Genomic DNA, 14,302 nt, shown 5'->3' with positions numbered 1-14,302 from the left:
GGCACATTAGCATATATATATATATATATATTTATATAAAATAAAACACGCAATGCAAAGGTTGTATTATGTGACAGGGCCAATCTGTTCGCAATATGAAGATATATTCCTTTGTGAATCCGACGGAGAGGTGTTACAACACTTCTGCACTTTGAGAATAATTGATAAGTAGCATCTCAAAGGAATTATTAGCTGTCAGCCGATTATTGCAATACAAAAGGAAACCCGGACACAGCTGTACCTTCAAATGTGCTGTTGCTATTTTTCTTTGTACAAATATTGCTGGAGTGTAGAGGATGCTAAAGCAGCTTTCTGTGCACTTGCATAATTCTGGAAATGATGACGTGCTGCTTTACTTTGTAGCCTATTCTCTTTTCCTCCTCATAAGGACTCCCCTCGCCTCCTCCTCTAAAGTTAATTTCTACACAAGACATGATTTCAAGTAGAGGTATAATTTACAATAAAATCTGTACATTGAGATGCCAATATTAAAACAAGGAATAATTCGCGTTTAAAAAAATGGCATTGTGCATTTAAAAATATAACACTATTTTCCATATCAAGGAAGAAGTATTTTCAACATCTGCGCCCTCAGATTTCTTTTATTGCCACTTTCTAATCAAAGGTCCGTTACTTTATTCTCCAACGCTGCTGCGATCTGTTGTAAACGGTAGGCCAACTGCATTCGTTGGGCGGCCTGATCCTCTTCCAGAGCGGATATGATCTGAAAGATAAAATAAAACAAACATGAAAAGTGAAAAAGCCAATTTTATACGATATTTAACTGAGCCATCCAGTTGTATGTCATCCTACCCATTCACAGCCTACAGCAGGATCTTTTTTGCCTGTAAGCACCCTGGACCCTTTAGATGCGGAATCCAAAGCTTAGGAACCTTTAGATGCAAAATCTAAATCACTTCACTATATGGAGTCCCACAAGGCACAGATCATAGATGAATAAAGAAATTCAGATGTCTCATTACCCAGGGATACACCACAAAGTGAACCACATGCTCAAAATGCTTTTCTCCCCGACAGAAACTACACCGGTTGATGTTCTTTGCCTTATGCTGTTATGCACCTTTTGCAGATGCAAAGTGCCACTGAAGGGACAGAACACAATTTTCTGGTGGCTCATAACCACAAAGGAAAGGAGTCCTGGGCATCACATCCAGATTAGAAGAGGAGCACCTTTTCATAAGGTACTAAACAGGAACATGAATATTTCTATTCATAGTTTTATACACAATCATATGGTGGCATTTCATCTACCTACTCATTCGTTAGTTCACATTTCTTAAAAGAGCTTTTATAACTCAAGTAATCTGATGAGACATCTAGTTGCAGATTCCTTAGAATTTCCCCAGGCGTCTGCTTGGTTCTGAAGATTTTTCTTGAGCAGTACTCCTACTTGCCGTTAGGTGACATCAATCGGCTACGTGTCCGACTACATGTCCGTCATCAGATGCATCCATGACAGATATGACCTTGTGGGTCCTATTTAGGCTCCACCCTGTCATCCAGACGTCGGTTCTTTTTCTTTCCACACCATCCAGTGCGGATTCAAAGAAACAGCTATCCCTCAGTCACTATTTGACTGGTCTTTTTTCGACTTCTGTCAAAAGCTTTTTTGAGTATTTCATACTGCTGGTACGTCGAGGAATCAAACCCTGGGTATGCTGCCATCAGACGATGTCCAAGACGGATCCGCACCTCGTGTGCCTTTGGTGTCTGGAGTGCAACCATGACCTGAAGACGTGCTTAGAGTACCACGCAATAAATTCAAAGGCTTTGAGGGAGTGGTCCCTAAAGCTGATGGCGGCCCAGCGCTCTGCTCCACGTAAGTCCTGATCAAGAGGAAGGTCTCAGACTCTGTAACGTAGTCCCCCCACTCTGTCATCCCACTCAGGGTCTCTGGACAATTGTGTAAGTCGAGGCACAAGAAGAGGTTGAAGAAAGTTAAAATTTCTTTGACTTGAGCTCGTCTGTTGGTCGGCGAGGGGGTGTTGTCGATCTAGGCCTCCTCCTGCAGAGCCTGCATCTGGCCCAACTCCGTCCCTTCCCAAATTTCCAGGAGTCGCAGCAACCCCTGACCAACTTAAAGAGTTTAAGGAGGCCATGCGCCTAATTTTTGGGAAGTCCAACTCCAATGGTGCACCATCAGGCCCAGTGGAGTCGGAAGAAGCCCCTTCGGGTTACACACCTGCTGCTGTGGCCTCGGCTCCAAGTGGCACCCACAGATCCATTTGTGGATCAGGACCGATGCCGGTTGTACCACCTTGACCTTCCCTGGCACCGGTCTCAATGCTCCCGGTGCTGCCACAGCTACCCCCATCCTTATTGCCGACTGACCTGGAGACGGATGGGTATGACGAAGACTCTGGGGCCAACAGGGGCCTTCTCTCCTGTGTCAGATCCTGAGCCTTATTCCTATGGGCTAGGGTACGGTGAGAAATGGGAGGGGGTCACTGGACCTTTTGAAATACCAGCTCCAAGACCCCAAGGACTGCATACGACCTGGGTGAAGCCAGTGGAATGGATACCTCCCCAGATAATGGCATTCTCTCTCCGTATATTGGCTATAGAGGAGGGAGCTTCATGGTGGTGCGGAGAGCAGCTGAGGTCCTGGACCTTGTGCTGCCTTTGTTGGCAGTCAGGAGTAACGTCCTGACAGAGGTGTTTCAGCCTGGGGCTTCATCCTCTGAACCCCTGCTCCCCTTTAATGAAGCCCTAACAGATGTCCTACTGGGTACCTTATCCAAACCCAGCACAGAGGCTCCTGTGAACAGGACAACTTCCCGCCACCATCGCCCTGCACCAGGTGACCCAGGTTTCCTGACTCAACACCCCACCCCTGAGAGCTTGGTCATCCAAACCTCAACCTCCCAGGCGGTGTTCCCTTCCACACCCCTGATAAGGAATCCAAAAGGCTGGACATACTCAGTCAACAATGCTTGGTCGATCATGAACGGCATCTGTATTCAGAGGTGGCGCAAGGTCTTTCAGCAGTGGGGTGAGCCTTGGTTAGATCTATTTGCTTCCACAAAGAACGCTTAATGTCAAGCAATATTGCTGAGTTAGAGTTTTCAAGTCGGCAATTGATCAGTGACACTTTTCATCTCAAGTGGAACTCAGCGTTCCTGTATGCCTTTCCGCCCATACCACTTCTTCCCAGAGTTTTCAAGAAGATCAAAAATGACTGGGCTCAAGTAATCCTAGCGGCTCCAGACCAGGCACGAAGAGTATACTGAGCATGGCCATTGTTCCTTCGATCAGACTGCCCATTTGGGCGGATCTTGTGTCGCAGCAGCAGGGAAGGGTTCTCCACCTGAAGCTGTCCAGTCTCTGCCTTCTTGTGTGGAGATTAAGCCGTGGCAGTAGACAGCTTTTGACCTCCCATCCAAAATGTGTAAGGTAATCTTGGCAGCCAGATGACCGTACACCAAAATGTAATACACCCATCATTGGAAGCTATATGTGGCATAGTACACAGACAAGTCTGTTGACCCCTTTCTGACCCTCTGAGGTTTCGTTGTTTATCCTTTCTTTGGCCTAGCAGGGCTCTGCAATGAGCATTCTCAAAGGTTAAAGGTCTGCCATTTCTGCAGTCTACCTTCCTTGTCTCCAATTGTAAAAAGGTTCCTTAATTGTCTTACTTATATGTTTTCTCTATCTCCATTCATGTCCCAATGGGATTTGAATTTAGTTTTACCATTTCTGATGTGTGCTCCTTTTGAGCCTCTCCACAATTGTTCGCTCAGGTGTTTTACTTTGAAAACAGCCTTCCTTGTGGACATTACATCTTCCCGCAGGGTGAGTGAGCTGCAGGCACGGTCATGTATACTGCTCTACTTGTCCATCTATCGTGACAAAGTGGTGCTTCGCACTAGGGTCTCCTTTCTGCCAAAAGTGGTTACACCCTTCCATATAGGCTAATCCATCACCTTGCCTACTTTTTATGCACTCCCACATCCTTCTAATGAACAAGAGAGACTCCACCACCTGGACCCCAAAGCAGCATTGGCATTCTACCTTCATTGTATCAAAGCATTCTGGGTGGATGATCAACTCTTTGTTGGCTATGTGGGTGCTTAGAAAGGTCAGGTAGTGCAAAAGAGAACCATCTCCAAATGGGTCATTCTCTACATTAAAATGTGCTATGCAATGGCTAAGAAGCAATCCCCTGAGGGTTTGCATGCTCATTCTACCATATCTAAAGCTGGGACCTCTGCATTAGCAAGCAGAGTTCCAGTCCTTGACATCTGTCAGGCAGCAACATGGGCATTTCTGCACACCACTGCCTGGTCAGGTCTGTAGGGGTGGGCACTTTGCCCATTCAGTCCTGCAGTGCTTTCTAGTATCTTAGTTCGCAGAACCGTCTCCCGCGATGGTACTGGTTGGGTATCTACTCTAAGGTAAGGAATCTGCAACTAGATGTCTCAATCAGATGGATGTGTTACTTACCTTCGGTAACGCCTTATCTGGTAGAGACAATATCTAGTTGCAGATTTCTTACTGACCCACCCCACCCTCCCCACACTGCAAACTGATTTCTAGGGACAATGGACTCCCTTTTAGGGCCCTTGTTCTGACACACCAGTGGTCAGTGTTCCTCATGGTTCTGTGCTTCTGGTGTTGAAAGTTGTGAAAAGAAACAGATTTGAGTGCACCGGTGTGGCAACTATATAGGACCTGCAACATCATTTCCAGCGCGGACGACACAGATGACTGACACGGAGGCGATCAAAGCCACCTAATGGCGCACAGGGCTACCACTCGAGAAAAAGCGTCAGGTCTAGACTGACGCCTGAAGAAATTCTAAGGTAAGAAATCTGCAACTAAATATTGTCTCTACCAGATAAGGCATCACCGAAGGTGCGTAACTTGTCCATCACACAAGTAACTTCAAAAGATTAACAAAATTGTGAGTTGGACTTAAACATATGACATTATGAAACACAAATATTCACTTCCATGTGATGTTTCTATATAGAGCACAGGCTGGATCTATAAAAAGTGTATACAAAAAGTTTTAGCATGGGAAATTTACTGTTTAAAAAATAAAAGACTCAAACGGTAAGCTCTTGTTACACTGTGATCCATAGGATGTGCAAGAAAGCTGTGTTATGTTACACAAGTAGATATGGCATTCTTAAGGGAAGAGTAAGCGAGAGGGATGGTAAGTCACTTGATAGTAAACCACTCGAGTCAGTCTACAAATGAACTCCATTTTTTTATTAAAGCAACCATCCTGTATAACTTGCAACAAGAAAATGGTGTGGACAACATTAAGAATGTGCATATTAATATCAAGGTTGAGTGTTCGTGTTTCTTTGCTGTTTTTGTTTCATACTCATGACTTGCTCACCACCTTAACAGTGGTGGGTTGGGACAACCTAGCGGTGCCTCCCCTCTCCAACGTCCTGTGTGCATCTCTGGACCCGTATTTCCTCTTCATGTGTACAACTACAACACATTAAAATGGCTGATTCTCCCTGCCCCTTTGATTTCACAGCATCTTCTTCAAATGGGTGTTTGATTTTGTGCCCTTCGTTCCAATCTTTGTTTCCATGTCACATTCCTTATTTCACCTCTCCACTGTAGTCACAGCTCTGTTTTCTCATCTATAATATTCTTCCAATTCTACCTAAATTTCCTGTTGCCTCCTAGATGTCTAATGTCCACCTGCCGCTTCTTTCTATCTAATCACACCTGTGGTAGTGAATTCCTACTCCAGGGGGTAGGATCTGGAAGATCAAACTAGCTTACAGCAACTATAGATATACTCGACTGCCCAAACTGAAGGCTAATGCAGACAAATGTATTCATTCATGTGACCAGAGCACCTGGAAATATTGCTCACATAACTATTTCCCATTTCACTGAAAGCAAAAACATTCCCAAAAGATGCAGCAACAGAAAAAGATGGAATTGTGAAACAATGAAAAGTTCTCCAAATGAAAAAGTAAACTAAAAGTAATATAGTTGCGGCAAAAGATGACAAAGGATTTAAGACAAAGGGTTTAAGACACTGTCAAATAGACGACCTTGCCGGAAGTTGGTCAGTTGGGCATGGTGACAGGACCGAGCACCCACAGTGAAGGTTTTGCACCCTCAACTCCCCATATGGAAATTATTACTTTCCCAGTAGACATCTGTTCGTGGCATGTAGTGCTGTAGATTCACATACTCTGCTTAAGTCTGCCATCTAATGTTGGGCTCTGAGTGTTACAGGTTGTTTTTCTTCAAAGAATGTTTTTGAGTCATAGATTGAGTGACGACTCGTCTTGGCGATACTGCAGTTAGGCATGGAGTTCTTTATTAGTGTGTGTATATGTAGACAGATAAGTAAAAGATGTCCATGCAATGTATATACATATTTACAATATATTGTACTACCACTACAGGCTTCCGGGGAGGAGGGAGGTGTAAGGAAATGCCTCCTTGGCATGGTTACCCCCTGACTTTTTGCCTTTGCTGATGCTAAGTTTTGATTTGAAAGTGTGCTGAGGCCTGCTAACCAGGCCCCAGCACCAGTGTTCTTTCCCTAACCTGTACTTTTGTTTTCACAATTGCCACACCCTGGCATCCAGGTAAGTCCCTTGTAACTGGTACCCCTGGTACCAAGGGCCCTGATGCCAGGGAAGGTCTCTAAGGGCTGCAGCATGTCTTATGCCACCCTGGGGACCCCTCACTCAGCAGAACACACTGCTTGCCAGCTTGTGTGTGCTGGTGAGGACAAAACGAGTAAGTCGACATGGCACTCCCCTCAGGGTGCCATGCCAACCTCACACTGCCTATGCAGTATAGATAAGTCACCCCTCTAGCAGGCCTTACAGCCCTAAGGCAGGGTGCCCTATACCATAGGTGAGGGCACAAGTGCATGAGCACTGTGCCCCTACAGTGTCTAAGCAAAACCTTAGACATTGTAAGTGCAGGGTAGCCATAAGAGTATATGGTCTGGGAGTCTGTCAAACACGAACTCCATAGCACCATAATGGCTACACTGAAAACTGGGACGTTTGGTATCAAACTTCTCAGCACAATAAATGCACACTGATTCCAGTGTACATTTTATTGTAACATACACCCCAGAGGGCACCTTAGAGGTGCCCCCTGAAACCTTAACCAACTACCCGTGTAGGCTGACTGGTTTTAGCAGACTGCCACACTCGAGACATGTTGCTGGCCACATGGGGAGAGTGCCTTTGTCACTCTGTGGCTAATAACAAAGCCTGTACTGGGTTGAGGTGCTTCACACCTCCCCCTGCAGGAACTGTAACACCTGGCGGTGAGCCTCAAAGGCTCACCCACTTTGTTACAGCACCACAGGGCACTCCAGCTAGTGGAGTTGCCCGCCCCCGGCCCCACTTTTGGCGGCAAGGCCAGAGGAGATAATGAGAATAACAAGGAGGAGTCACTGGCCAGTCAGGACAGCCCCTAAGGTGTCCTGAGCTGAGGTGACTGACTTTTAGAAATCCTCCATCTTGCAGATGGAGGATTCCTCCAATAGGGATAGGAATGTGACCCCCTCCCCTTGGGAGGAGGCACAAAGAGGGTGTACCCACCCTCAGGGCTAGTAGCCATTGGCTACTAACCCCCCCAGACCTAAACACGCCCTTAAATTTAGTATTTAAGGGCTCCCCAGAACCTAGGAACTCAGATTCCTGCAACCTAAGAAGAAGAGGACTGCTAAGCTGAAAAACCCTGCAGAGAAGACCGAGACACCAACTGCTTTGGCCCCAGCCCTACCGGCCTGTCTCCCCACTTCTAAAGATACCGCTCCAGCGACGCTTTCCCCAGGGACCAGCGACCTCTGAATCCTCAGAGGACTGCCCTGCTCTAGAAGGACCAAGAAACTCCAGAGGACAGCGGCCCTGTTCACCCATGACTGCAACTTTGTTTCAAAAGAGCAACTTTAAAACAACTGCGTTTCCCGCCGGAAGCGTGAGACTTGCTACTCTGCACCCGACGCCCCCGGCTCGACTTGTGGAGAAACAACACTTCAGGGAGGACTCCCCGGCGACTACGAGACTGGGAGTAGCCAGAGTTGCCCCCCCTGAGCCCCCACAGCGAAGCCTGCAGAGGGAATCCCGAGGCTCCCCCTGACCGCGACTGCCTCCTTCCCAGATCCCGACGCCTGGTAAAGACTCTGCACCCGCAGCCCCCAGGACCTGAAAGATCGGAACTCCAGTGCAGGAGTGACCCCCAGGAGGCCCTCTCCCTTGCCTAGGTGGTGGCTACCCTGAGGAGCCCCCCCTCTTGCCTGCATCGCTGAAGAGACCCCTTGGTCTCCCGTTGATTTCCATTGGAAACCCGACGTGTGTTTGCACACTGCACCCGGCCGCCCCCGTGCTACTGAGGGTGTACTTTCTGTGCTAACTTGTGTCCCCCCCGGTGCCCTACAAAACCCCCCTGGTCTGCCCTCCGAAGACACGGGTACTTACCTGCTGGCAGACTGGAACCGGGGCAACCCCTTCTCCATTGAAGCCTATGCGTTTTGGGCACCACTTTGAACTCTGCACCTGACCGGCCCTGAGCTGCTGGTGTGGTAACTTTGGGGTTGCTCTGAACCCCCAACGGTGGGCTACTTTGGACCCAAACTTGAACCCCGTAGGTGGTTTACTTACCTGCAAAAACTAACTAACTCTTACTCCCCCTAGGAACTGTGAAAATTGGACTAAGTGTCTAGTTTTAAAATAGCTATGTGTGATTTATTTGAAAACTGTGTATGCTATTTTGATTATTCAAAGTTTCTAAAGTACCTACCTGCAATACCTTTCATTTAAAGTATTACATGTAAAATTTGAACCTGTGGTTCTTAAAATAAACTAAGAAAAGATATTTTTCTATACAAAAACCTATTGGCCTGGAATTGTCTCTGAGTGTGTGTTCCACATTTATTGCCTGTGTGTGTACAACAAATGCTTAACACTACTCCTTTGATAATCCTACTGCTCAACCACACTACCACAAAATAGAGCATTAGAATTATCTCTTTTTGCCACTATCTTACCTTTAAGGGGAACCCTTGGACTCTGTGCATACTATTCCTTACTTTGAAATAGTGCATACAGAGCCAACTGCCTACAAGAGGGTGCATGTGAATCTACAGCACTACATGCCATGAACAGATGTCTACTGGGTAAGTAACATTTTCCATTCCATGGTATGTGTATCTTCAGGTTCACATGCTTTGCATAGGTAGTCCCCCTTCCAAATACGTGGTGGCTAGCCTGTAGGAGTTGGATAGCTTGAAATAATGTCCTAAGTACTGCTTGTCCAACATTTGCTTGTTGGCAAGCTAGGACATCTACACAGTAACGTTTAGTAAATGTGTGTGGTGTAGACCATGTAGCATCTTTACATATATCTGCTATTGGTATGTTCCCTAAAAGGGCCATTGAAGCTCCTTTTATTCTAGCAGAATATGTTTTAGGAGCTATTGGTAGCTGTCTTTTAGCTTTAGGATACACTTCACTATCCATCTAGCTAACCCATTTTTTTTAAATAGAATTACGTTTGAGAGGTTTTGAAAAAGCTACAAACACTTGTTTTGATTTCCTAAAGTCTTTTGTTCTGTTGATGTAATACAAGAGCTCTGTAGGAAGCTGGCCTTGTGTGTGGTGGGTACCTAAGGTACTTACAACTTATACTAGGTCCAGGTATTCCCCTATCAGTGAAGTGTAGGCAGTGTCTAGAAGCCAGGCTATCTAGAGGTAGCTGTGGATGAGCAGCTAAGGCTTATCTGTGAGATATGCAAATCTCATGCAAAACCACTGTAGTCACACAGCACTTTCCGACATGAAAGAAAACACTCAGTTGTACAAAACTAAAGGTACTTTATTTTTGGTCACACAACACCACAAAATACTAGAAGGGCAACCCTTCAACAGGAGATAATACACTAAATATATACACTAGTAAACAGTAATAGGCATAGACAAGGTTAGAAATCAGTGCAAAGGTAGATAGCTAATAGTGACCCTAGGGGGAGCCCAAACCATATACTAAAAAAATGGAATGCAAACACAGGACCCCCACCTAGGTAAGTGGAATGTGTAGAGGGGAGCTGGGAATATTAGAAAACCAGAGAGGTAAGTAACACAATACCCCCAACGACCAAGAAAGCGGGAGTAAATCACCAGAATTTCCCAATACCACCCAAAAGGAAGGAAAAGAAGAAAAGAAGACACCGAGACAAGACTGCAAGGAACCAGAGGCGGATTCCTGGAGAGGAAGGCCTGTGGAGAGAGGGGACTAAGTCCAAAAGCCACAGTGGAGTTCAGGAGGAGTAGGAGCTACTACCCATCCAGCTGTACTTGCAGGAGTTGGTAGACTGTGATGAAGATCAGGTCAGCACTGCAGCCCTGGAGACAGAGAAGAGTTCCTGATGGATGCAGAAGATGTTCCACGCTGGAGTGAAGATTGCAGACTGGTTTCGGTGCGGGAATTCCACCAGCAAGCCTTGGCAAAGGCAAATCTGCAGTTAGGGGAAAAGTGGAGCTGCCGGGGACCAGCGAGGCCCAGGAGCACTCAACCCAGGAGGGGGAGTCAGAGGGGCCCCTCAGCGACACAGAGCCCACATGAGCAGAGGCAGCACCCACAGGACATGGACGCAGAAGTCGCAGAAGAAGCCCACGCAGCACTACAGAAAGGAGTCCCACCTCGCAGGGGAACCATGCAGAGGGATGTGCGTCACAGGAAGGATTGCTGGGGGCTGGAGCTACCTGTCATCTGAAGATCCCTTGGAGAGAGGCAAACAAGCCTCGGCAGCTGCAAGAGTCGCACTGCAGGGGGGTACTGTCCTGCATGGGAAGGCAAGGGTTTACCTCAACAGGCAGAGAGGACCAAGAGGACTACTCCGGACCACCACCTGTTATGCAGGATCCACATAGTTCAGGATGAGAGGAGATCCACGCAGCCGGTCGTCGTTGCAGCAGGTTGCCTCTGGATGCAGAGGAGTGACTCCTTCACTCTAAGTGAGTTTCCTTCTTCCTTCTCGTGCAGACTGAAGACTTGCCATCCTCAGAGGATGCACAGCCGGGGAAATGTTGCAGAAGCTGGAAGGAGCAGTGGAAACAATGTTGCTAGAAGAGTCTTCTTCGTGGAAGCAGATTGTCAGCTCCTGGAGGGTCCAGTTGCAGTTCCAGTGGCTAGAAGTCAAAGTAGAGGTTGCAGAGGAGTCCTGCTGGAATCTTGCAAGCCGAATCTGAGGACCCACCCAAGAGAGAGACCTTAAATAGCCCTGAAAGGAGGATTGGTCACCTAGCCAGGTGGCCACCTATCAGGAGGGAGCTCTAAAGTCACCTGCCTGGCAACTCAGATGCTCCCAGAGGTCCCAGCCAACCTTGGATTCTAGATTGCAGAACCCAGGGACGCTCTGGAGGAGCTCTGAGAACCACCCCTGGGGTGGTGATGGACAGGGAAGTGGTCACTCCCGTTTCCATTGTCCAGTTTTGCACCAGAGCAAGGACTGGGGTCCCTGAACCGGTGTGGACTGGTTTATGCATGGAGAGCACCAAATCTGCCCTTCAGAGGATACCAGTGGATTGGGGAGACTACCTCTCAAAAGCCAGTCACACCTTTTTCCAAGAGGAGCAGGTGATACCTCCCTCTCCCTAAGGAAATCCTTTGTTCTGCCTTCCTGGGCTTGATCAGATCAAGCAGCAGGAGGGCAGAAACCTGTCTGAGGGGTGGCAGCTGCTTTGGCTGCCCGGAAAACCCTGTAAGACTGGTGGTAGTAATGCTGGGGTCCTCTAAAACGCTCCCAGAGTACATGGAATCATACTTCCAATACTTGCAACAGTATTGGGGTATGATTCAGACATGTATGATACCAAACATGCCTAGGTTCTTAGTTACCATTATGTAGCTGGACGTAGGTAGTGACCTATGTCCAGTACACGCATAAAATGGCATTCACGCACTCACAAAGTCCAGGAAAATGGAGCTGTAGTTCATGGGGGCACCTTTGCTAATGCAGGGGTGACCTCACACACATGTACTTGCACTCTGCCCTCTGGGCTAGGAGGGCCTGCCATAGGGGTGACTTACAGTAACCTGGTAGTGAAAGTGTGCATGCACCCTTTCACACAGGCTGCAATGACAGGCCTGCAGAACACTTTGCATGGGCTCCCTATGGGTGCCATAATACATGCTGCAGCCCATAGGGATCCCCCAGTACCCAAAGCTCTGGGTACCTATGTACCATATACTTTGGACTTACATGGGGGTACCAGTTAAAGGGCATATTTAAGACAGCTTGCTGAATTTCAGGTTTAACACCTGAACATCCCAGCCAAGCATGCCTTCCAATGACCACACTGGTGTTAATCACTCTTGCTGCTGTATTAGCTGTGTCTGTAGCGGATGTAATAGTGTTATTAGATATAGCGTGCCCTTCTGTGAGTATTTGTTGTCCCTGTTTTTGATGTGCTGGTGGAAGATACTGTAAAAGTTCTTCCATCTGGTCCCAGTGGGCCCAATCTTATCTTGCTAAGACTGCCTGTGAGTTTGCTATCCTCCAGTGATTTGCACCCTGGAAAGCTACATTTTTGCCTGCTGCATCTAACTTTTTTCTTTCCTTGTCTGGAGTATGAACATCTCCTGTCGACTGACTATTGGCCCTTTTCCTGGCTGTACTAACGACTATGGAATCAGGTGGTAACTGAGTCCTGATACAAAATTGGGTCCAAAGGTGCACATTTATATTTCTTTTCCACCCTAGGTGTGATTATTCTGGCCTTGACTGGTTCTTTAAAAATGTCAGACGAATGTCTGAGCATGTCTGGAAGCATCGGAAGGCATTGGTATTCCTTATGTGTAGCTGTTAATGTATTAAATAGAAAATCCTCCTCAAAGGGATCTGTGTGCAGCTGAAAACTATGGTAGGCAGTTGCACTAGCTATAACCTGGTTATAGGCAGTGGTATCTTCTGGTGGAGATAGTTTAGCAGGATACAAATCTTGATCGTTATAAAGAATGGGATCAGGGTCATATAGGTGCCATGGATCTGTATCTTGCTGATGTCACTAAGATCATCCCTGTGACCTGATGCCGAGGATGACTGTGAGGAAAACTGTGTCATATGTGAGAGACGGTGGTGGTGGTGGAGTGGAGGGATGGAAAGGAGTGTGGTGGTGAAGGCAACTGATGTTGTGTAGCCTTTTCTTTCTCCTTCTCTTTAGAGACTTTCTTTGGTGGAGGCCCATCATTTAAAGTCTCTTGAAAAGTTAATTTTCTTTTAATAGTTGCAGGAGAAGAAGCATCCTTCAAATGTCCTTCTGAATATGAAGTTTGTGCTGTTTCGCGTCCATAACCTCTAAAATAGGTTGTATATTTGATGAGTCCTCTGCAGCCATAGTGTGTTTGCTACTGATGGTTTTTTCGGTTCTGAAGACTTCAAAACCGAGTGTTTGATTCAATCCAAAAGTATCAGCTCCGAAAGTAGCATAATTGTTTTTTTACTCCGAGGTCTCAGATTTTCAGATCAATACTGAAACAGCTGCAGCAGTGTGTTTAGTTGGTTCCGGAATGCACTTTGGTCTTAGATATTCTCGGTGCCGAACCCGAAGGTTGGTCATCCGGATTTATATTTCAGCACAGACCATGGCCCGAAGGCAGTGGAGGACCGATGACCAGTGCAGGAGTCTTTTTGACTCTTTGGGTGGTGTGACTTGGCAGGTGTACTCAAATACTGCGCCGGAGTTATGGACTGGCTGTCGATGTTGGAATCTTGATCGGAGTCCAAATCTGTGATGGATAAGGCTGTGGGCTGTCCCACCTGTTCCTCCGTGTGCGCCTCTCCGAAAATATCATGCGAGTCTTCTGTGGACTTGGATGCCATCTCTAAGCAACCCACTCTTCTGTCCCAGAGAGACTGCGTGGATCGAAACGATCTACAGGCGTCGCAGGTCTCTTCTCGATGGTCAGTAGATAAGCAGAGATTGCATGCCTGATGCTGGTCAGTGTATGGGAATTTAGCATGCCACTAAGGGCAGAATCAAAACCGGGTCCGCTCCATCAGAGTGACATTGAAGTAGGCCCGAAAGGGGGAAGACCCCCCCCGTAAGGGCATAAATCGACCCAGGCGATCTAAATTGGATCAAGTATAGAGTAGAAATGCGGCCACAACTTTACCGACCCAAATAGAAAAAGGTAGATTAGAGCTCACAATTATTGAGCAGAGATCCACCGGAGCGGCAGGAAACCTGTCCGAACCAGACAGCTGAAAGAAAACAATCTAACAGAGGACTTGATGCCCATGCGCAGTATCACCAAGAGGAGTCACCACTCTATC

General features: G+C 47.0%; 1 protein-coding gene across 5 annotated transcripts in view; it reads right to left on the bottom strand.

The window, feature by feature from the left end:
* Positions 1-480: 480 nt before the first annotated feature.
* PLXNB2 (plexin B2) overlaps positions 481-14,302 on the bottom strand; it is a 640,303-nt gene continuing 626,481 nt past the window's right edge. For all 5 annotated transcript variants that reach the window (XM_069229655.1, XM_069229656.1, XM_069229658.1 and 2 more), the window contains one exon: positions 481-724. In XM_069229655.1, the coding sequence (XP_069085756.1) occupies positions 620-724 (105 nt within the window). In that variant the 3' untranslated portion in view covers positions 481-619. The remainder of the gene's footprint in view (positions 725-14,302) is intronic.

The sequence above is a fragment of the Pleurodeles waltl genome, chromosome 4_1 (assembly GCF_031143425.1).
Source record: "Pleurodeles waltl isolate 20211129_DDA chromosome 4_1, aPleWal1.hap1.20221129, whole genome shotgun sequence".
In the NCBI taxonomy this organism is placed as follows: Eukaryota; Metazoa; Chordata; class Amphibia; order Caudata; family Salamandridae; genus Pleurodeles; species Pleurodeles waltl.
The sequence above is the reverse complement of the archived record's forward strand: the minus strand, read 5'-3'. Positions and strand labels throughout refer to the sequence as shown.